At 37.5% G+C, this 22,680-nt stretch overlaps 2 protein-coding genes across 2 annotated transcripts in view; both read left to right on the top strand.

Moving 5' to 3' along the window:
* The first annotated feature begins 1,835 nt into the window (after positions 1–1,835).
* Positions 1,836–9,277, top strand: LOC149843647 (rac-like GTP-binding protein RAC2). The gene is made up of 7 exons (XM_089999991.1): positions 1,836–1,934; positions 2,371–2,458; positions 6,123–6,232; positions 7,914–7,977; positions 8,058–8,122; positions 8,911–8,976; positions 9,179–9,277. Exons 1-7 carry the CDS (start codon positions 1,836–1,838, stop codon positions 9,275–9,277), a joined length of 591 nt encoding a protein of 196 aa, XP_089856117.1.
* A 2,667-nt stretch (positions 9,278–11,944) lies between these two features.
* LOC149843646 (uncharacterized) overlaps positions 11,945–22,680 on the top strand; it is a 78,105-nt gene continuing 67,369 nt past the window's right edge. Inside the window, exon 1 of the mRNA XM_089999990.1 lies at positions 11,945–12,353. Coding sequence (XP_089856116.1) covers positions 12,024–12,353 — 330 coding nt within the window. The 5' untranslated portion in view covers positions 11,945–12,023. The remainder of the gene's footprint in view (positions 12,354–22,680) is intronic.

Below are 22,680 nucleotides of genomic sequence, written 5' to 3'. Positions count from 1 at the left end.
TAGATAACACCAAAATCAAATGAAATCATTTCTTTTATATAATTTTTATCCTCTTTCCTTGTACCTGCAAGCGAAGGCTCGTTTGAAACTTGTAAGATACTCTCAAATACTTTATATTATCTATATATTATTTTACACTATCCTGTCCATTATACCGGAGTTTGAGACAGATTTTCTGTTACACATTAAATTAATTTATTACCTTAGATAAAAAACCAACTTATCGCATATTTACCATGGCTTAGTCAAACAAAAATGACTATTTATATTTATCTTATTGACAAAAAAGAAAAATTTCTACCTTAGTCATGTATTTGAAAAAAAACAAGAAAAAGAAGACAGATGAATGTGGAAACCAAAAAAAAATGGATGGTCCTTTGTGAATTGATGGTAAATTTAGTATTTTTTTTAAAATATACAGTAAAGATACAAACTCAAAATTATTAAAATAAAAGAAAGCCTAAAGAGTATATACGTTGTGTTTAACATGTGTCGTGTCACTAGACATGCGCTCTATGTAATGTGCTCCTATGCCATAGAGATATCACAAGGCCTTGCATTTGGAGCGTACACAACTGCACCAAATGAGATCCAAATCCATCTATCCACCAAAGGCTGTCAACAGGTCAGGGTCAACCTGGATCTGCCCACGTAATTAATGACCAGGTTCGAGTTTTGCCAGTTCACGAAAATGGAACCCCAAACCCAGACCCAGATAATTTCGGAAATTTATTTTTACTGAAAACACATAAAATACTCGGGTCAGGTACCCGGCAAAAATCATAACCCAAATTGTGCCGGTCAGGTTCAGGTTGTCCCGAATAATACTCTAGTCAGCACTTTTCATGCCCATACCTGGGAATTTGGATTTTGGTTGGATCGGGTACCCGGTACAAATCCGACCCATTGTCAGTCCTATATCCACCAAAAAATTTTGTGTGTGCGCGCATTACACAATGTCACGTGTATATATGCATGTGTGTGTGAGGATCAGGTGGAATGTAATTGCACACTTTTGGTGTGCTGCTGCACCTGATCACCCAACATCTGCTGTTGGGTTCCACAGCTTGCAGGCTGTAACCTAAAGATGGTGGTTGATCACTGACCAGGTGCAGCAGCACACTAAATGTGTGCAATCACATTGCACCTGATCTACCCTCATGGGAGAGGGCATTGCTTGTTCAAGGACTCATTCCCCCACATCATTTAAGCTTTTATTTAGGGCGATTTATGAAACTCACGCACGTCCCATTTTGAAGTGGCATCAGTATTCAGTGCTCTTGCTGTTTTCATTGCACCGTACTCTAAACAAACACATTTCCAGGTCTATGGTAATTGATGCCCACAAAAGACTTGCTCTGATATTAAATGACAACAAAACCCTGCTTTTTTCCCCATCACTGAACAAAATCAAATCCCAAAAATCATTATCAAAGAATGGGATTTTATCCATCCTTGACCTATAAATTGCAAAATATAATCCCATATTGTTTTCTAAAAACATCATCATAGTAGGCATAAATTAGTGGTTAAGCAAAGTATATAAAAACCAATCATTAATTTTTTGGTATCCCTTCTCACACACTTAACCCACCTAACATTCTCTTTTTGGCATTACCCTTACACTTGAAGGAAACGGCAGCACAATCATCAATGCCCCACTAACAAACTGCACTACCAATAGCTCTAGCGAAATTTGGTTCTAGGGTATCCCTTATTTAAGGCCTAGCCAGCTTGTCCCCGCCACCAATTTCAAAATTCAAACTATTCAGGTTTTGGCTTATAGGGTTCCTTGAGAGAATCATTTTGCAGAAGAAGAAGAAGAAGAGAGAACAATGAGCACAGCAAGGTTCATCAAATGTGTTACAGTAGGAGATGGTGCGGTGGGGAAGACATGTATGCTCATATCTTACACAAGCAATACTTTTCCTACGGTAAATTCCCTCTCAATTCAAGTTTCTAATGCCTTTACATCTATTTTATAGGTACCCATTATGTAGTTCCTTTTTTGTTGAAATTATAGCAATTCCTTTTTTTTTATTCTTGTACATGACAAAATGATTTACACCAAACACAATTGATTAATATTTTCTTAGAAACATTTACTGATAAACGACAGACTAACTAAGCTCATACTAGTCTTACCTTAATTCCAACTTATGTCCATGATATTCGTTTAGCATCTAACCTGGTGAATGGATGGCAAAAGTTAGGTGCAAGAACGAAAATAGTCGTATATTAATTTTTTTTTTGGAAAAAAACTATTTTATTTGGGAAACGAGGTTTTCTTTTTTCTCATTAAGATTTATATATGAAGTTTATTGTATGGCAATTTGATTTATTTATTTGTTTTCTTGCATGTGAAAAAAGGATTATGTCCCAACTGTTTTCGATAACTTCAGTGCAAATGTTATAGTGGATGGGAGCACAGTGAACCTTGGGCTGTGGGATACAGCAGGTGAGTTTCTTGAGCCCACCCCAAATTGACTTGTTACATTGTAAAAAAGCTTGGCTATATTGGCAAGCTCACGGAGTTTTAGGCTCTCAGGACAGTGACCATAAGTATGGCAGGCAGAGACAGCGTGACTAGGTCTCTGTTAATTCCTGGGAACGGTTTCTCCGTGTAAATATTAAAAAAAAAAGTTTTTTTTTTGGTGTGTGTGTACTGAGAGGGAAGAGGATAAGATAATGGCCACGGAAAACCAGCTTCTGCCTTACAGCACAAGATGCACGACTATAGGTTTCGAACTCCTGACGTCTCTTCGACTTAGTTACACTGAAGCCCTCGTGGGCACACTCACCGTTGACATGAGCGCGATAGAATGGCTGAAAATTGCCCCAAGTTTGCATTCTGTTAAACTGCAGTACTAAAGAAAAACTAGTTCAAGGGGAAATCTACAAATAACAATGAATTAGCCCTAAACTCATGTTTTGTAAAAGACACTAAGACTATGTTTGGGAGCGTTGTAATGGGGGTTGGAACACTGTTTAATCGTGTTGCCAATGTGTGATATTGAGAAGGGGAGTTACCAAAAAAATCCTCTCGCCAAAGGTGTTGAAATATGGTGACGCACTGTTTCAGCAACGCCACCACTCCCAAACAACAAGACTGAGAGCATGGCGGAAACCACAACACAACCTCTGATTGAACGCTCCCAAACATAGGCTAAAGGGTGGTGTGTTTTTTGCATGCGTGTGTGCATACGCACACGGAACTAGGTTGTACTTGCACGTGCATGCATGCATGCATGCATGTGTTGCTTGTGAGCACATGCACAGGAATGTGCATCTGTTATGTGTGAGCGTGTGACATTGAAAGTGAGAAATTAGTGCATTTTCATTTTCAAGAATACAGTAGGCAAGCCACCAACGAGGGCTCCTCTGGCAGGAGCAGTTAGTGCATGTCACCTTGTCTTGGGATGTTGCAAGTTCGAACCACAATTGGTATGGACCTCAGAGCCGTACCTGTGTTTTATGGGGCCTGAGGCGGAGGGAAAAAATGGGCCCCCTATTAATAGTAGGAGTTCGGAGGGCAGCGCCTCCAATTTTTTTTTAAAGAATCAAAATAACAATAAAATTTGCATTCACATTAAACAAATATAATATTCTAAATATTTATATTATATTAAATAAAAATGTATAAAATATTTATATAAACTACCTAAACAATACTCGTCTGATTGTTTTAGAGGCAAAAATAGTTATCAAATCAGTTTAATCAAGTTGTTCAACATTAATTAACAGAGATTAACTAATACAAATATTTATATTATTTTTATATTTAACTAGCAATAACATCAATTAACAGAAATTAACTAACAATAATTAATAGTAATTAATTAACAAAAATGAACTACTAACAAAAATTATAAATTATAAATTAGAAATTACAGTGAAACAAGAAAGTCAAGAGAATAAGACACAACCTGAGTTCAAATAATGATAAAATTTATATTTTTACTAAACAAATATGATATTCTAAATATTTATATTATATCAAATAACAATGTGTAAAATATTTATATAAACTACTTAAACACTACTCGTCTAGCTGTTTTAGATGCAAAAATATTTATCAAATCAGTATAATCAAGTTGTTCAACCATTTCTTTCTCAATTGACAACATAGCCAATCCATTCAATCTGTCCTGAGACATAATTGATCCAATATAATTCTTGATTAACTTCAATTTTGAGAAACTTCTTTCCGATGATGCAACGGTAACTAGTATTGTTAGCAAAATCTTATAAGCAATATAAGCATTTGAGAATAAACCATTCAGTTTCGCCAAATAACGTAGTACATCAATTGCCGTTCTTTCAGTGGTTAAATAACACCTCAGGGTCATCAACTCTGTAGATAAATCATAACCATCAATATTTGAACGTCCATCATGACTTAAAAATTTATCAAGCTTCTCACAATACTTCTTTAAGCTATTTAAGGGATCGGCTTCAGTCTTCAACTTCTCTAAGTTTAACAAAAATCCAAGTCTCTTCATATTGTTTAAATTGTTCAAACCGGAGTTGAAGGAAAGATCGAGCTTGCTCAATTATAAACAGAAAATATTCTACTCTAAAAGATTATTCACTTGATAGTATTACATCGTCACTGCCACTTTCATCAAACTGTTTCTTTCTTCGGGTTATGCATTTTTCTCGAAATTTAGGTTCAAACCTCATGTCACTTGCTAGTTTCTTAGCTTCATCCATGACACTGGAAAATGGGAAACTCCGGGAGCGAATGCGAAACTCCCCACAATGGTCAAAGAGGGAGATTTCATGCACAAATCCTCTGAATATGGAAAAAACAAACTAATATTTGGTTTCAGCACCAACCCATTTGGTTTCTCAGAAGATCAAATGGAGACTCTTTTCAATTCCACCACAGATGGGAACCACCCTTATGGCAACACGATAGCACCATGATCATACACAACACATTCCAAAGAGTAAAATGGTAAATTTTTATTGACAATTTCCCTTAAATTTATAAGAACTGTAAGACATGAAGAAAAAAGTGCATGGTGGTGGCAAAATTAACCAGAAGAATTGCCTTTTTCAAGAAAAAAAGATCAGTAGCAAGTAAAAAGCCATGTAAGCACGCAAATGGGCACAGACCAATAGAACCTAATGGTGAAAAATTGACTAAAAGAACACGAGAAATCAAGAAAGATGGTGAGGGTAGGGAAAAAATAAATAAAGAAATGAGAGTGGTCAGTGGTGCAAACTCCTCAAAGGACAAAGGAAGTTCTAAAACAAGAGAACATTAGAAAAGAAACACAGCATGTAAGGAAGGTCTAATTTGAGAAACAATATGCCCAACATACAGGAGCCAGAAACCATCAAGAGAAGAAAGATGAAAATTTGGTCCAATAAAATATCAAGGAGACGTGATGCTAGAGATTGTAGGTGAAAAAGAAAATGAAGAACAAATTACTTTGAAGCAATGTGGTAAAAATTGTCATAAAAATGACAAGATTTATGATCATATCTTATGATACCGTAACATATAGATCATTGCATTGCATCTATACATATCATACAATACAGTGTGTCATACACTATTGCCAAAAAAAGTAGGTTCTTTTAATATTTGGACATTTTAGCTCGGATCCATTGTAGGGACTAGTAAATTGGAAAAAGAATTGATTCCTAAAAAGAATTGATTGTTCCTTTTCTAAACAAATGGGGGGAGCTCGGGCCTTAAAAATGGGCCCCTAAAATTTTTTTGGGCCCAGGGGCCCAAGCCTCATTGGCCTCTTTACAGGTCCGGCTCTAGGTATGGTTTGTATAACTGGTAGGGGTCTGCCTAACCCCAACTTTCTCTATCGAAAAAAAAATACAGTAGGCAAGCCCGCAAGGGCTCCGCTAACCTGGTAGGGGTGAGTCATGAATGTTACCAAGCTGAAAGGATGTCACCAATTCAAAACCTATGGGTGCACATCCCTTACTGCAAGGCTGAAGCTGGGTGTAATCCGTGAGGGGCACCTGGGGTTTTACATCAATGAGCTCGGGTGCGAGCGAGGTAGTTTTGATTTGAATGGGCAACATATTTCCAATGTCATGACAGAGAACTAAAATCTTAGAAGCTAATTTTGAGATTTGACCTTAATTTGCAGGCCAAGAAGATTACAACAGGCTAAGGCCTCTAAGCTATAGAGGTGCTGATGTTTTCCTGCTTGCCTTCTCCCTCATTAGTAGAGCCAGTTATGAGAATATACACAAGAAGGTAAAAGCCTTTCATAGCAACTTGCTCCTTGATCACCACAACTTTTTTTTTTTTTGAAAGTCAAGCTGGGGTTAGGCAGATCCCTACCAGTTATACAACCATATCATTGGGATTTGAACTTGCAACGTCCACACACATGGTGATGTGCACTAGCTGCTCCTACCAGACAAGCGGAGCCCCTGTTGGTTTGATCACCACAACTTTACCTTCTCATACTTCATCCCATAATGCTTTGGTTCAACTCCCTGGTGATCAACTCAACTGATAGGATGGACATGAACTGAGACCAACATCATAGGAACAGAGTCAGACCCATCATAGGAACTGAGACCAACTCCGTGGTGGATCTGGCAACTTTATTGGGTTGAATCGAATCTCTGATTTTTAGTTGGATTGAACCGTCATGCATGTCATCTTGAGCCCCAAAAGAACATAAAATTAAAATTGAAACTGTTAGGTCCAAGACCAAGGTTCAGTGGAGATACTTAAAGATCGGATCTGGATCCAGCCCAAGTTTTAGGAAATGCTTTATTGGTAGAGAGAGAGAGTTTGTATTATTTCCTAATTTTAATGTGTGCATTTTATTTTTTTAGACTTTGTACCAAAACTTTCAAGTTTTTTTTTTTTTCAAGAACCACATTTCGGAAATTTCTTGGGATTTTCCCTTGTTGAGAAAACCTAAAAAAGCGATTTGTAACACTTCTTTTCCACAGCCACAAATTACAAATACTTGTGACATCTGGAAATGTTATGATCTTATAGCAATATTCTTGAAGAGCTGATAAAATACAAAAAAAAACACATTGTTTCCAAGATATATAACTTAAAATATTGTGGCATAGACACAAAATTAAAACTTATTTTCAAATTGTACAATTTTTTAATTTGTATATTTTATGTATTTCCATTTATTTTCAATTTTGATGTGCTCATACTTATTTTGAAAATGTACAAAATTTTAATTTGTATATTTTATGTATTTTGCCATATATTTTCAATTTTGATGTGTTCATACCCGTCCATTTTTAGATCACCACAGAATCCTACTCACATGTCTGAATTGGGCGATCCAAATGTTAAACCTCACAAAACCAACCATGAGCATCATATTTACAAGGTTAGATTTATTAAGAAAACAAAACAAAAAAAAATTGTTCAGTTTTCACATATAAATGATTGTAGCAAATCTTTATCCATTTTTTATTTTATATATGCTTGCTAAAGTGGGGGCTGAGGACAGATCAGGTCTGGTAACAAAGAGTAAGGCCACCTGAGAGGGTTTAGGGCCCCTTTGTTTGTCACGGAAAGTGGGGCTTTTCTGCGAAATTGCATCGACGGGTGTGAATTTTCGCGGGCCTCACCATGACCAAACAAACTGGACTCCTTTTCTTCAAGGAAAAGGAAACCAAAATACACAGGACCCCTCCACTTTCAGCGGAAAGGGTTTCAGTGGGGGGTGGCCCGATTCCATTTCTGAGAAAAGGAAATGGCAGAAGAGGGTGCCATGAACTGCAAATAGACCCTTAGAGTGTTGCTGCACCTGATCACCCACACGGACTTCGAGATATAGCCTGCCGATGATGGGTGATGAGATACAGCAGCACACTTAAAGTGTACAATCACATTGCACCTGATATCAATCCCCAAACTGACAAGCGAACTCTGTTGGTTGTCCATTCAGTGGGTCCCAGAATTAAGGCACTATGCGCCTTTGGTGCCGATCGTCCTTCTGGGAACGAAGATGGGTAAGAGACAATCAAAGCCCTGACTCTTAATTGCCCAGATTGACGTGCATCTAGTTGACCCAAATCACAAATTAATGCAGACTTACGCGAAGACAAACAGTTCTTCATCGATCACCCTGGTGCAATGCCAATCACCACCACCCAGGTCAGTCCTCGCCCCCTAATTATGTTTGCTTAATTAGCTTGATAATTATTTATGGTTATTGTAAATAGCCCACGAGGGTGGGCTGCCCTACACCGGGTTAGGTGGGTCGGCTTAAGGCATTCAAGCTGGAGGATGTTGTGAGTTTGATACCCAGGGTGTGTCTCTCTTACCATAAGGCCAACGTGGTGGAAGACTTTCCTAATGCGTAAAAAGGGGTAATCTCAGGATGTGTTTGAATCAATGAACAAACAAATGCCGCCTGGATCAGGACCTGTACTCAGAAGTCCTGTCAGCACCCAAGCGGGGAGCAGTTGGTCCCTGCCTGAGTGCATTCCGGGAGTCAAACACCCCATAAGGAGTTTTACACTGTGGACGCCAATAGAAGGCCATGGTCAACATGATACTTGTGCTGCTGCACTTGATCACCCACGATCTGTTATTGGGTCTTACAGTGGGATGCAACTTGTGAGCTATGAGACCCAATAATAGATCGTGGGTGATAGGTGCAACAGCATATTTTGCGTTTGGAAAAGTGAAAATTAATATTGTTCAAAAGAGACTTCCTGAGAAAGCGAATCTCGAGACACTTTTGAGGTTTGTGCTAAATCACTTTTATGATGTTTGTTTTTTGAGTTATATGCTAAAAATATTTTAAGTTTGCTGGATTTTGAGGTACTATTCAAATAAAATTCACTTTCATCAAGGGAGTAACCTTGAAGTGTGCACGTTGCACCTGATATCAATTTCATCTGTCATTCTGAAGACACCTTTGTAACTAATATTGTCAGGGTGAAGAATTAAAACAACAGATAGGTGCAGCAGCCTACGTAGAATGCAGCTCTAAAACTCAACAGGTATGTAGGGCTATTCAACAGCACAAGATCATATCTTTCCTGGTTTTGAAATTTGAGTATTCCAAACCATTAGGTATTTTTCATTATCACTACTAACAGGAAACTTTGGAAAAGTCAGGGAAATAATAAATATGGTAACATCAAAATCAATATACTTTTTTTTCAGAAGTTGGTATAGTTAGAACATTTTTTTTTTTTGCAGAATGTGAAGGCAGTTTTTGATACTGCTATTAAGGTGGTGTTGCGACCTCCAAAACAAAAGAAAAGGAGAAGAAAGCCAAAGACTTGCGTAGTTCTTTGATCGGCCACCTCTGTCTTCGAGATCAAATTTGCCATGCTTCTTTTGTTATTTTCTCTTTGTTTGGTTTCTTTACTTGGATGATGTGAACCAGAATGCAGTTTTGAGATTGCTTTAGGTAAATTAATCAGCCTAAGCTGCTCTCTCATTCAGTTAGTAACCGCTATGTTGCTCACTGAACCATGCAAGTATATTACTTTGGTAATGGTACAAGGTTGGAATACGATAACTTGGTTGCATTTAAATTGATGCCTAAATGTATGTTTTATTTTTTATTTTTATGGGGAACGGGAAACCACCCTTGTATCAGAGACCTAGCTGGCTATGCCAGTCATAAATTATCGCATAGTTGGTAAACACGGAGTTGGATTTCCACCCATTGAATCGTGAGTCAACGGGTCAACTCTGTAACTTGGACAAGTTAGGAATATGCATTTTCTAATGTTAAGGTATGAAAAAAAATCAAAATCCATATTGTATAATCACTAAATTTAGCACATGATATCACTAATAAAGTTATATAAGTATTCAATTATGCATAATTGCTAATATTTATGATTTAAAAACATGATTCTTTGTAAGAGATTCTTTTTTAAACATTACACATTAAAACCACAAAATGTATGACATAACAATCATGTAGGCCGGTGGTTCTAAATCAACAATCCAATTAAGACCCAATCTGGGTTGACTCGGGCGATTCCCGAATTGATTCGCTGGGTTTGCCAACTATGACTTACGATCGCTTTCCCAACAGTATAAACCGATGGTGCAGTAGTGAGATTAATTATCTAATGGTCAGAGAATAAGCTGAACAATTATGTTAAGAGATTAAGGGTGCATAAGGATTAGAGATCAGATCCAGAGTGATTGGCCTGAGTATTCAGCAAGATATTCGAGCTCCCAAAATGCGACACATGTCCCCCATGCAGACCACACGTTGCTGGTGTCATCTATTGTGTTGCTAAACTATCTATCAAGCTGTCAGTAAAGAGATTTTCTAGAAGCAATTGCTGTTATGTTTTGCAATGCAAGCGATTTTCCCATATAGATGTGTGTTGTTTTGATCTTTAAAACGGTAATTTTTTGCGCGATTTATGAAAAAAAATAAATATCACAATTTAAATGCGATATTTAGGTTTTAAAAGACTATTTATCGTGAAAAAACCATGCATTTTTATTAATATTTTCTTATAAAAATATTTTTAAAATTTTTTTATTAACAAGATTCATATATACCACTCTTTATGATGCAAGTTGTTTTGATCAAATCTGACCTTATAGATGATTCAACATGGTCAACTTTAAAAAGAATCCTTCCTTGGATTGTATTTTTTCAATGAAGAAATATAATATTTTAAATCACAATTTTTTATGTTTTGTCAACCGTCGATTTGGATTTTGGTGATTCAAATATCAATCTTCACTAAATAAATGATATAAATCACATCTGTGGAAACTGATTTGATCAGAACAACCTACACCAATGAAATCCCAATGAGGGTGTGAAGATAGAGATGAATTAGGGGATGAGTTAAACTGATTTATGTGTGTGTATAGTCTTCCAAGGCTTCATCAATAAACGATCCACAATTTACCAAAATTTCATCATTCAAAAAGTCATTGTTTCAGGTTAGAAATGCCATCAATCAGTTCATGCTAAATCCATTTATTGAGCGGGTCCATAGAGGCTTGCAAATGTCAATGGGTAGGACATAACTAGATCTCAATCCGTACCAGATCCAGTATTAGTTTGGTAATAACGGAGAAGTTCTAACATTAACAAATCGTGTTGGACCCACATGGCCTGATTAGTATATGAAATTGGGTATGGTTTGTAAAATATTCATATCAAACCCAGTTTTGACACGAAGATCTTATTTTGCACATTTTTATTTAAAACAATAAAAATGTTATTTTTACCAGATATGGACTGGGTCTGGTTGGACCGGCGATGATACTGTTACCAGATATTTCTACCCTACAGCACCTGAGCATGCCTTTTCCCATGGTAGGTCCGGGATCCAGACCTGGTAACAGTACCAGAGAATTGGATCTGGGTCTGGACCGGCCCAAGTCCGGGGAAGGCCCGACCCTACGACACTTTATGACTTTCCAAATTCCAACTATGTAGTACTCAGTGTGACAATATCATCGCCCTTTTCTCCCCAAAAAAACTGTGAAAAAAAGCGCAAAATTACCTAAACATTTCAAACGGTAATTTCTTGCCATGTTTTCAAAATCTCACTTTTTTATTGTAAACATATAAATATTACGTTTTAAATATGTTATTTGCGTTTTTAACGTCTATTCATCATAAAAAAATAAGTAAATTTTATTTGTATGTTCATACAAATTTTATTTTTTATTTTTTAATTTATTAATTATTTCCAACATTTTGACAAAAAATATGAGTTTTTCCGAAAATTTTTATATTTCTTGCGAGTTTTCTGGATATTGCCGATATTTTACCGTTTTAAACTTTTGTCACTATGGTAGTTCTTGTCAATACCCGAGTACCTACTTGTCCACTACCTAGTTTTCTTTTTCGATGAAGAGTCTACTTCCTAGTTGGAATTAGGAAGGTCATGCACCCAAACGGATCACCAATCAACTTATTTACACAAAAATAGAAGGTATTGGTGCAATAGCATAGTCCACATACTCCGGAGTCTCAGAGAGAGAGAGAGAGAGAGAGAGAGAGAGAGAGAGCGAGAGCGAGAGAGAGGCGGTGCTTCTCTGTAGCTCGATGGTGGCGGAAAGGTCGCTGCTGCGGTCGCTATGGCGGACCAGCCGCAGCAGGGCGACGAGCGTGCTCTCCCCACCAGGAAGGAGTCTATCCTGGTGCCCCGGGCGGCGATTCTCGGCGGGCACCGCCGCCTCTCCGGCGGTGGGGTCGGAAAGCTCGGCGTTGGAGCCCAGCCTCATAAGGAACGTCGCCGTGATCGCCCACGTAGACCACGGGAAGACGACGCTCATGGACCGGCTCCTCAGGCAGTGCGGCGCCGACCTCCCACACGAGCGCGCCCTCGACTCCATCAGCCTCGAGCGCGAGCGCGGCATCACCATCGCATCCAAGGTCAGCCAACCAACCCACCTCCTCTTTTTTCAATACCATGATCTCCTTATTGAAAATTTGATGGTAATGATCGCGGAGCAAGAAGATTGCATCCGTGGTGATTCTGGTTGCTTTTCGAAAGTGTAGTTGGTTTTGGCTTAAATCGATTGGGAGTGAACTCGGTTCAATAATTCACACGGTTCTTGAGATGGTATTAGCATGAGAATCGAAATCTGTAGGCTTCTATGTTGGGTCGGTGATCGTTAAGCGCGTTGTTATTCGATGAACTTTTACAGGTTTAGCTGTTTGGGCGTGGAGTGCTTTTTTGATTTTGTATAATACCCGTTTGTTGTGATGGCGTTGGAGTACTCTTCTTTTGCTTTGATAGGGTTAGTAAGAATGATTGCTTTGTGAATACTATTGGTTTCCTTATTGGGGTAATTGACGCAAGTGATGGAATGATGGGTTAGCTCGAAATTAGTTTTTGTGAGTTTATGATTTATTCTGAAAGCCTTTACCGCTTCTTTCGTTTTGGATGTCCAAGCTATCTCCAAACCGAATAAGATAGTTGTGATTTTCGTTCTGAAAACGAAGGCATGGTTTGCCCCAATGGGATTTGAACCTGAAATACTTTGGTTAAGATAGCGCAACTCTAGCCAGACAACCTATCTTATTAGACCTGAAAGGTTTTTGCATGTTACTGTCCACATTGTGGAGGATTCACAGCTTGACGCCCTTTGCTTTTGGTTTCTGTTTGATCCCTACTGTTGTCTCCAGTGTATCTGCTTTATGGTGTTCTTCTAGGTGTTTGACGATGTTGGTATGCTCTGTTTGGATTCTTGGACATAGGGTTCAATGTGCTACAAGCATCCAAGAATGTGGTGCATCTCACATCGATATACAGGTGCATTGGTTTGGCTCTCGAAATGATCTTCAAGTTGTCCCAGTCAATTGATTGCTTTTCACAAGGGTGTCCTTTGTGATACCATTGTTTATTTTCGAGCATCTTCATGTTAGTATATTTAAAAAAAAAATACCAAAAACTTCAAACAGATTATAATACACAAAATGCTAGAGCTAAAACTATGAAAATCTTAGCCCATATAGAAAAATCTAATAAAGCAACACAAAAAATTAAAGCACAAAATTATAAAAAATCACATAATAAAGAAACTAAAAAAGGGAAAAAGAGAACAGAGAACATGACAACAAACCCAACCATTCTGATGGATTCCTAGATGATCCATTGAATATTGTTAACTTGATAACGGGGGTATCTTGTTTCTTAATATACAACCTTTCAGAATCAAGTTTTGTTAGCCATGAGATTATTGAAGGGGAAGTTGATGGAAGATGTTAAGGCCATGGTGGAAAAACAAGGATTAAGTCCTTCTAAAGGAACCATGGAGAGGAAATCAAATTTAGAAAGAAACATATCATGCAAGGAAAAACAAAAGCAGAACAAACCCTTGAATGTATATAGTTTGAATAACAAAAACACACATCCACACTCTTTTTGTCTTTTTTTCCTTTACCTTTTTGTGTGTGGGATTGGAGCTAGCAAAGATAAAAAATAGACTGATTTGAGATCAAGATGGCACTGATATAAACGTACGTGAGAAAATCACATAATAAAATAACAGAATTTCTCTTTATTGATTTTCTTTTCTATGATATCGTGATAACCTATAGATGCTATGATGCTGATTTTAATGTGACATGAACCCTACTCTTAGATCTTAGATGATATATTAAGCACATAGAGCTAAATGTTAGAGTCAAAGCAGTAAGAAAGATGAAAGGAAAAAACCAGCAAATGAAAAATAATCAGACCGGTGATGGGTTCATATTTGGATTATCAACAACTTTGATACTGGATTTTATTCAGTAAGATGATGAAAAGAAAGTGAGAGAAAGAATGTAGGGGCCTACACAATAATGCTTTCTAAAATCTCTCTCTCTCTCTCTCTCTCTTTCTCTTTGTTAATTTAGTGTTTTGATTAAGACTTCATGACATTAATACTTAATACCTTATTTGGATGGGCTTAGTATAAAAATTTATAGATCAGGGTCATGAATATTGGTGTTAGCATTTTATTGGTTGTTTTTATAGGCAAAGTCTAGGAAAGATCTCAAAGATTTGGAAAATAAAGAGTGAAAAAAGAAAATTAATGTAAAAAGGTAAAAAAAAATCAAAGATTGTAAAAAAGATAAATTGTTTGAAATGTTTTTTGCAAATGATTCATATTATAGTGAAGATTATTACTATTTTCCATATACTATGACATGATACCTTTAGTATCATTTGTGCAAACATCTAGGGGTGGTGCCACAATATATTTTGAATATTGGAGTCATTCATGACTCTTATATTAATAAATATGCTATTCTTATAATTTCCCTGGAAAATATTTCCTCACAGTTTTCAACATGCAAACACTCAAATGCTGCGAGGATTCATCGAACCCCATCGACCATCAAACATCCTTCCAAACCCACCCACCATTCGGTAGGAATTGCACGCACCGGCCACCTGCACCATCCAAGGGAGGGTTCATTGAGGGCTAGGTCCAGGCTAACGATCCATCGCCAACAAGTCCAGGCTGTTGGCTCCCTCCACCATCATCCAACAAAGCTCCTTCCTAGCCTTCTCAATCGCTTGACCCACCTACCATTACTCTAATCACTTGGCCACTGCACGACTCATGGATAAATTCGGTTGAGGGTGTTCACTGACTAGGAATCCACTGACTAGAGTCTAGTGTTCTCCACCACTTCTGGAATCCCCTCTTTCTTTTCCATCTCCTTCAATTTCTCTTTCTCTTCTTTTATTTTTCTTAAGGAATCTTGTCCACCATTAACAAGAATCCTACAAAAGAGTCATCCTTGGCCATGCCTTTTGCTGATGGTTGGCATCCAATGAAGGTGGTGGATAAGGGGTGTAAACTATGTCACACGGACTCGGCTCCAAGGTCGCCGCACCCGCGTCGACACGCACCGACACGGGTGCGACTCAGACTCGGTCAACCCGACCCTGGGTGCGGTCAATGCACCCAGGGTCATTTTGGTCTATTTTTTGATTTTTTTTTTTTAAATTTTCTGGGCTACAAAATTTAAGGAAAAAACCCTGAATCAGACTTCACAACTCATCACCTGACCCCTAATGGGCACAATTTTGATCGAGTCTTATATATATATAGCCGAGTCCTTGTGTCTAAAATTTTTGAAATTGCGTCGCACCCGCACCCGCACCCATGTGACATAGGGTGTAAATTGTTAAGATGTAGTTTATATATATATATACCCATTAGGGGTATTTCGGTCTTTTCACCAAATAGGCGTCAGTCCCTAATGGGCTGACATTTTATTTTGTCTTTTGTACTTTTACTTTTTTTGTTTTTTTCCTTTTGTCTTTTATGCAAAAGGAGCACCTTTTTTAGTTTTTCTTCTTTTGTCTTTTATGCAAAAGGAGCTGCTCATATGACTGTTGGAGCTGCCCCACCGTTGGGTGCAGCCCCAACAGTCACATGTTCAGCTCTTTATTCACCCATTGTATTATAAATAGCTTCAATGGGCCATATATTCTCTACTACTCTTTTGAGTGCCTTTTATGCAATAACAATTTGTTATGACCCTTGTATGGGTGGTTTCGTTGATTCAATCAAGTATTCTACTTGATTGAAGTGTGTTCTTGCATGTGTATCAAATTCAATCCACTTTATTTCATGGTATTAGAGCCTTGGTGATCCAAAGGATTTTTTTTAAAAGAAAGATCGTGACGATATCAAGAGGCGGCTCGTGGGATTAGCGGATACAACAAATCAAGGATTGTTGCATCAGAAAATGTGTCATTTCTCAAACAAGTCTTGTATCTCTAATCTTTCTCTCTTCTTCTCACCATCTCTTTCTCTACCCTTTCTCTTCGCATTGTAAAGTAATGGAAAATGAGAGAGAAGTTATAATCTCCATTCCCGTACGCCTAAACGATACCAACTATGTGATGTGGGCATCCATAGTAAAACACAAGATATAGGAAAAGGGGTTGTGGGGGTTTGGTGGATGGTACCGAAAAAGTGCCAAAGCTCATTCTTACGAAAATTGAGAATGAGAAGGAGGTTGCTCTTCAAGGTGAGGAAATGGGTAAAGCCGTTTTCGATTATGAGAAAAAATAGAAAGAGTGGAGGATGGGCCATTCCAAAATTATTGGATGACTCATCAATAGTGTAGATATTCATAAATGCTCTAGCTTAACAAAATTTGATTTTGCTAGCGATGCTTGGAAATATCTTAAGGACATGTATAGTCTTAAAGATATTGCCCACATATGCAATATCCAAAATAAAGTAAGAACCATGACTCAAGGAGAGATGAATATTAGAGAATATTACAATGCTCTCTCTCCCTCCTATGGGATGAATTGGCTCTTCTTGAGCCAAAATGACATTGCCCTCAAGATGCAGAACTTCGTGAAAATCAAATTAAAATGGAGCATTTCTACCAATTTGTGAATGAGCTTAAGCCCGAATTTGAGGGAACAAAATCGGCTTTCCTTGTAACGCCCCGAAATCTTAACCCAGATTTTTGAGGATTTTTTTTATACAACGGAAACCAGTCATACCATAGGGCTAAGCATTCCAGAACATTACAGGTGAAGCAAGACCAAAACATTCTTTTCATTTCAATATCAATAGAAATTAAGATCAGGGTCCTCACACTATTCTTGGAACAGTAAATCCAAAATCCCGATCGAAGCCTCATCCCGCAGCCGCTCCTAACTCCAATTCTTCACCTGAAATTTAGAGGAATTAAACTACAACTGTCTAAGTAGGAAATCCATAACTTTTAATGTGGTGCATAATGAATCCAGTATGTGATATGAGTGTCAAGTATGATGTTTAGTATATATACCAAAAATAAACAAAGGTCTATACTATGACAGTTAACAATTTATCAGAAGCTAACTGACATGTAACATCAATAACAACATTTATATATCCCACAACTACAATATGAATCCACACAATTATTCAGAGAAATGCAATTATGACAATTCATAATTCAAGTACGCATTCATACCACAAGGTACATCCATTATGCATAAAGAAACATTAAACCATGCCATGATGCACAATTTTAGTACAACAAAACATTTAACATACATTGAAAGTTAAACATCACGCATCCATCAAACATATAACAATTAAGGAAACAAACAACATATGCATGTTCTAATGCAGAGCAGAAAAATGCATGACTTATGTGTAATGCATGAATCCTCTTTTTATCTTTCCTTAAGTTTCTTTTTTTCCATATGCATGCCCTATTAAATGCATACAATTTAAGTTCCTCTTTTTAATTACCGTTGCCCGCGGATACACCAAACGAGTATAATCCCCGAGGTCAAGTAGGTTCCCAGGGTAGCTTAACACACAATTTGTATTTTATTACTGGGTTCCAACTTAGCCCTCGACCGAATCACCTTCGGAACATTAGACCTCCACATCTAATGTCGGGGACACAAGGGACACCCCACGCCCATAAGTGCCACTTCCTTGGTACCAAACAAACTCACAGCACACCATTTCCGGGTAAAGTGGTAGACTCTCCCTAAAATTGTGGCTAGGAGAAAGAACCTCAATATTGGGTTCAGGGGACAAAATTACAGCACACGGAGTTTTTGTATCCTCACAGTCTCCTCAAGACCGGATCTCTAAAATTCTCATACTCTAGATGAGATATCCCAGAACGTATATTACACTGTTCTTATTCATTATCTTTTTATTGAGAACCAATTATTGAGTTTTGCAGTTCTACATGCAAAAACAAGGCAAAAACTCACATCAACCCCTGCGAGAACCATCACGAGACTCCAGCCCGTGGAAACACATCGAACAATGCAATATAGAACAATAATATAAAGTATGATTTTTGCGATGCATTTAAACAATTAAATAAAAAGCAAACCCAAGCTCAAGGCTCTCCAGGCCTGTGATGATTTATCTAGACCATCGATGCATCGTATGCAAAAATCATAACTTGCAATGTATGTAATAATACCAACATGATTCCAAATGCACATTCATTCATACCATTTTAACAATGTGCATGAGCTTCCACAGTCATATGTATGTGTTCACCATCCATGTGTAAGTGCTTTCATGTAATCACTTAACACACATGCATTCATCCATCATCCATAAGCACATAAGGACATTTATACCTGATTTTTAGATGCTAAACACACATCGATTTCGTGTATGCACATGTACTCAAAACAAATCCATAAATGCATGATAAATAAACATGTCCTATCAATATAAACACATGAAACCTTTTCATGTGTTAATATCCACACAGATAAACATAACCCAGATTCAGCAATTGAAACTTCAGGGTTGCACACATTCATATCATGTATGCGCCTATATCAAAACAACTTTGCCATGACATATTATTAGACATCAAATACCTCACATGTTACAAACTAAAAAGCATGCTAACATGTGCCAAATGTATGTGCACTCATGCAACCCTAACACAATCATAAGCATGTCATATCTCAATCATATGCATCTTCACTACGTGTGTCACCTACATCACATACGGGTATTAACCAATGCGTATCTCTTTTGAGTGTGGGAGTGTACATGTAAAATTTCATATCTACATCAAACATACATGCTCAAAGAAAAATGTTAATAACTGAACCATGATCACCTTCATGATTGCACAATCAGTATATTGGAAGGCTAAGATAACATTTTTCATATACATCCGACAGAAGGATGAGTTTCTGCATATGCTAGGGACGATGGTCGGCTTTACCAATCCCGAACCCGCTATCCTCCTAGCTAAACATCCAACTAAGTCCCAAAATTTTCTTGTCATATGTTATATCCATTGCTCCCCATATACTAAACATGAGTACCCATCATAGTTATCTATCTGATAAATATGACCCAGTTGTTCTTGTTAACAAAAGTATCATATAACTTAAGATTTTGTTCTAATCGATTTATTTTCAGCTAAATAGCAATTAAGCTATCCTGAAATTTGTGGTAAACTATCTTTTTGCTGACAACTGTCCAATATAGAATGCAGTTAAACACATAATCAATTCAGAAACACACTCGGTGGAATTTAAAAGAAATATAACATTTTATGCATAAGAGTGCAGTATCTAATCGAACTAATTTTAAAGAAAACAAATAACATGTTACTTCTTCAGCCAGATTCAATAATCAGTCACAACCAAAATAAGATAAGATCTGATAACAGCTCCAAATGTGCCAATATTCAGGTCATTCATGAACTGAAATAATTTCTTACATACAGCTAATGTCCACTATTAGAATTAACTGCTAATAGGGTATATAAGAAAATAACACTGATCTTAAGGATACTCTTTCGTGTTAACATGAAATTGCCATCTTTGGCTAATCCAAAAATAATAAAAGATTTAAAACCATCATGTATAGTTTTAAAGGTGTTAGTTACAATATCAAACATTCTGCATCCGCACAACTCATCAATCAAGAAGGTAGGCTTAATAATGTATCTTTTTGATTCTCAAACGAGATTAGATAAGCAATAAAACATATACAGATTTGCTTAAAGATTAAAATAAGATGTGGAATTTGCCTATGCAGTTTATCAAGAAACATGGTTTTATCAAGAAAAACTAATCTGATCAAGAAACAAATATGATCAACATACAACTAATAGAATTACACCAGATAGAATGGACATCACTTGACATATACAGCTACAATATAGCCCCTTGATTTTTTTTTCATATGTGTATCACAACAACACGGGGTTTACATAAACACCTAACAGAATTTAATCAGATAAACTGAATATCACAGAAATTAAAACAAGAAACCAAATCAAGATTTTAACTCACTTTAACGTGAAGATCTGAAACATAAAGATTTCTATAACAACTAAATTTCCAACCATACCATCTATGAACCAAGATCTCCCAGTAAATCATATCTCCAGAAACCCCCCCTTCCTCATTCAGTTTATCGAATCCAAAAATAGGAAAATCCCCAAATCCGACACCAAGAATCGAAAAATCCCCCCTCTTCCTCACGGCTGGCCATCCAATACCTCAGCCAAACCCCCCATCGATTTTGATTTGAGGGTTTTTCAGGTTAGGGTTTAAATAGGAAAACCCTCAAATCGGAAATCACGACTATCGGAAACCCCAACTCACGGGCCTACGTTTTCCGGTAGCTAAGAACCCTATCAAGAACGACCGAGCACCCAATGTCTTGCTTTCTTGACCGACCCATAACACACACACATGATACAATCAACACCAAACAAGAAAAGTGCAGAAATTTTACCTTTTCCGGCGACTGGAGGAGGTGGTTGCCGCAGTTGGGAGGTCGCCGGCATCGATTGCTCTACTGTGAGGGAACCGGTGTCGATGGACGTCCGGCGTTGTCAGCACCATCGCACGCCGAGGAGGAGAGGTCGAAGAGTGTACTAGAGAGAACCGACATGGAGGCTCTGTCGCACGCAGGGAGGCTTCCTTGTTGGGGTGTTCTGAGCATCACACGCCATTTACAGGCGACGATGAGAGAGAGATAAGAAGTGAGAGGGTACAAAACCCATTTTTGTAGCACAAGTCCTCCTTTCTTCAAACAAATCTTCTCGAGCCAAAAACAAGGTGATTAAACACCTTTTGCAAATGAGGCACGAAAATCTAGGCAGAAGCACTTCAAGATCTAAGGTCTCCGCGGCTCTGATACCATGTAATGAAATGGTGGTCTTCCACAAATGCGCAAACAACTCACAAATATGTGTCTATTGGAGACACTACAAGCATGACCCTTGAAATGAAAGGATATAAATAGAAGAACACTTGAAATAAATAATAATTTATTCATAACAAAAATGCTTAAGAAGCATTGAGTACATTTGTTGCAGGGGATCACCTCTATTTATAAAGAATGAAAGAGAGAAGGGAGAGCTCATTTTGAGCTCTCCCATAGAGTCCTTGGACCCTAGTCCAACGACTCTAATTATAGCTGTTGGACTAGGGTCCAATGACTATAACTAGGTCAAGTCCCAACTAGGAACTTGACTAGTTTATTAATCTAATTCAATAAGAACTAGATACGAAAAACAAAGAAATAAAGAAAAAGAAAATAAGAAAATATTATATATAATAATATATTATATTATTATTATATATGTATATATGTTACAAACATATGTTACATTTTAACACTTACTTTGGGACTCCCACTTACCCCAGGACTCTCTAAGAGAGTGGGACGCCCCCCGGCCCCCCCCCTCCCCCTCCCCCCCCCCCCCTCCCCCTCCCCCTCCCCCCTCCCGGAATCCCATCTAGGGAGGGACTATGAATGTACACTTTATCGTAATCTCCTTTTTTGTTCTATAAATAGGCATGCATAGTTCCTTTATTTTTCAATGAAATTTATTGAGTTATACCTTTAAATTTCGTTCATTGTTCGTGTGTGTGATTGCTCCCTGAAGGAAAGATTCTGGTCCCTCACCCGTTCATTAATCCTTGCTCATCGTCGGCCATTCGAGAACATATTTCTCCCTTTTGTTAAAATGTAAAACTGTACATATATGTATATATAATAATATTATATTATTATATATATATAAATACATTTTTAATTTCTTTCTTTTCTGTATTTTTTTCCTTTATTTTTATTTTTTGTCTTTATGTCATCTAGTTCAGTTTGAACTAGAATGACTGTTGCTAGTCAAGTCCTGTCCAGACTTGACTAGCAATAGAGCTGTTGGACTGACATAGTCCAACAACTCTTAATAGAGCTGTTGGACGGACACATTCCAACAACTCTAAATAGAGCTGTTGGACTGTGCCCAACAGCTCTATTGAGTCCTCTTTCAGCTGTGTATATAAAGGGGTGCAGCCCCTCTTGTATTTTACTTCAATGCTTCTTAAGCAATTGGTTTTTCATATCAATAAAGAATACATTTTTATTTTTATTTTGTTTCCAGTTATACCCTTTTTAAGGGTTATGCTTTAGTGTCATTCTTGACACTTGCTCTTGTTAATCAAAGCTCGTGTTTCGAAGATCCCCATTTCATTTCATGGTATCAGAGCCGCGGAAGTACTAAATCTTGAGGAAAAGCTGCCTCGGTTTCCGTGCCCGTTTGCAAAAGTGTTCGCCACTTGAAGAGAAGTGTTTTATCACTTCATTGGAGAAGATTTCACATCTTGTTGTATTGTTTTTTTTTCTTTCTTTTTTTTCTCATTTTCCTTCTTGTTTCTCTTCTATCCCTATTCTTTCTCTCCTTGTAATCGATGGATGACAATGATAAAGTCACCATCATG

This window comes from Nuphar pumila, chromosome 3, assembly GCF_984573655.1.
Source record: "Nuphar pumila chromosome 3, dmNupPumi1.hap1.1, whole genome shotgun sequence".
Taxonomy (NCBI): Eukaryota; Viridiplantae; Streptophyta; class Magnoliopsida; order Nymphaeales; family Nymphaeaceae; genus Nuphar; species Nuphar pumila.
The sequence above is the reverse complement of the archived record's forward strand: the minus strand, read 5'-3'. Positions and strand labels throughout refer to the sequence as shown.

What these genes read in the sequence shown, in the direction of transcription:
- LOC149843647 (XM_089999991.1), top strand. Translation starts at nt 1,836, where the DNA reads ATGAGCACAGCAAGGTTCATCAAATGTGTTACAGTAGGAGATGGTGCG. An exon ending in ATGAGAATATACACAAGAAG is followed by an intron (nt 6,233 to 7,913) that starts GTAAAAGCCTTT and finishes TTGTCCATTCAG; the next exon opens with TGGGTCCCAGAATTAAGGCA. An exon ending in TGCCAATCACCACCACCCAG is followed by an intron (nt 8,123 to 8,910) that starts GTCAGTCCTCGC and finishes TAATATTGTCAG; the next exon opens with GGTGAAGAATTAAAACAACA.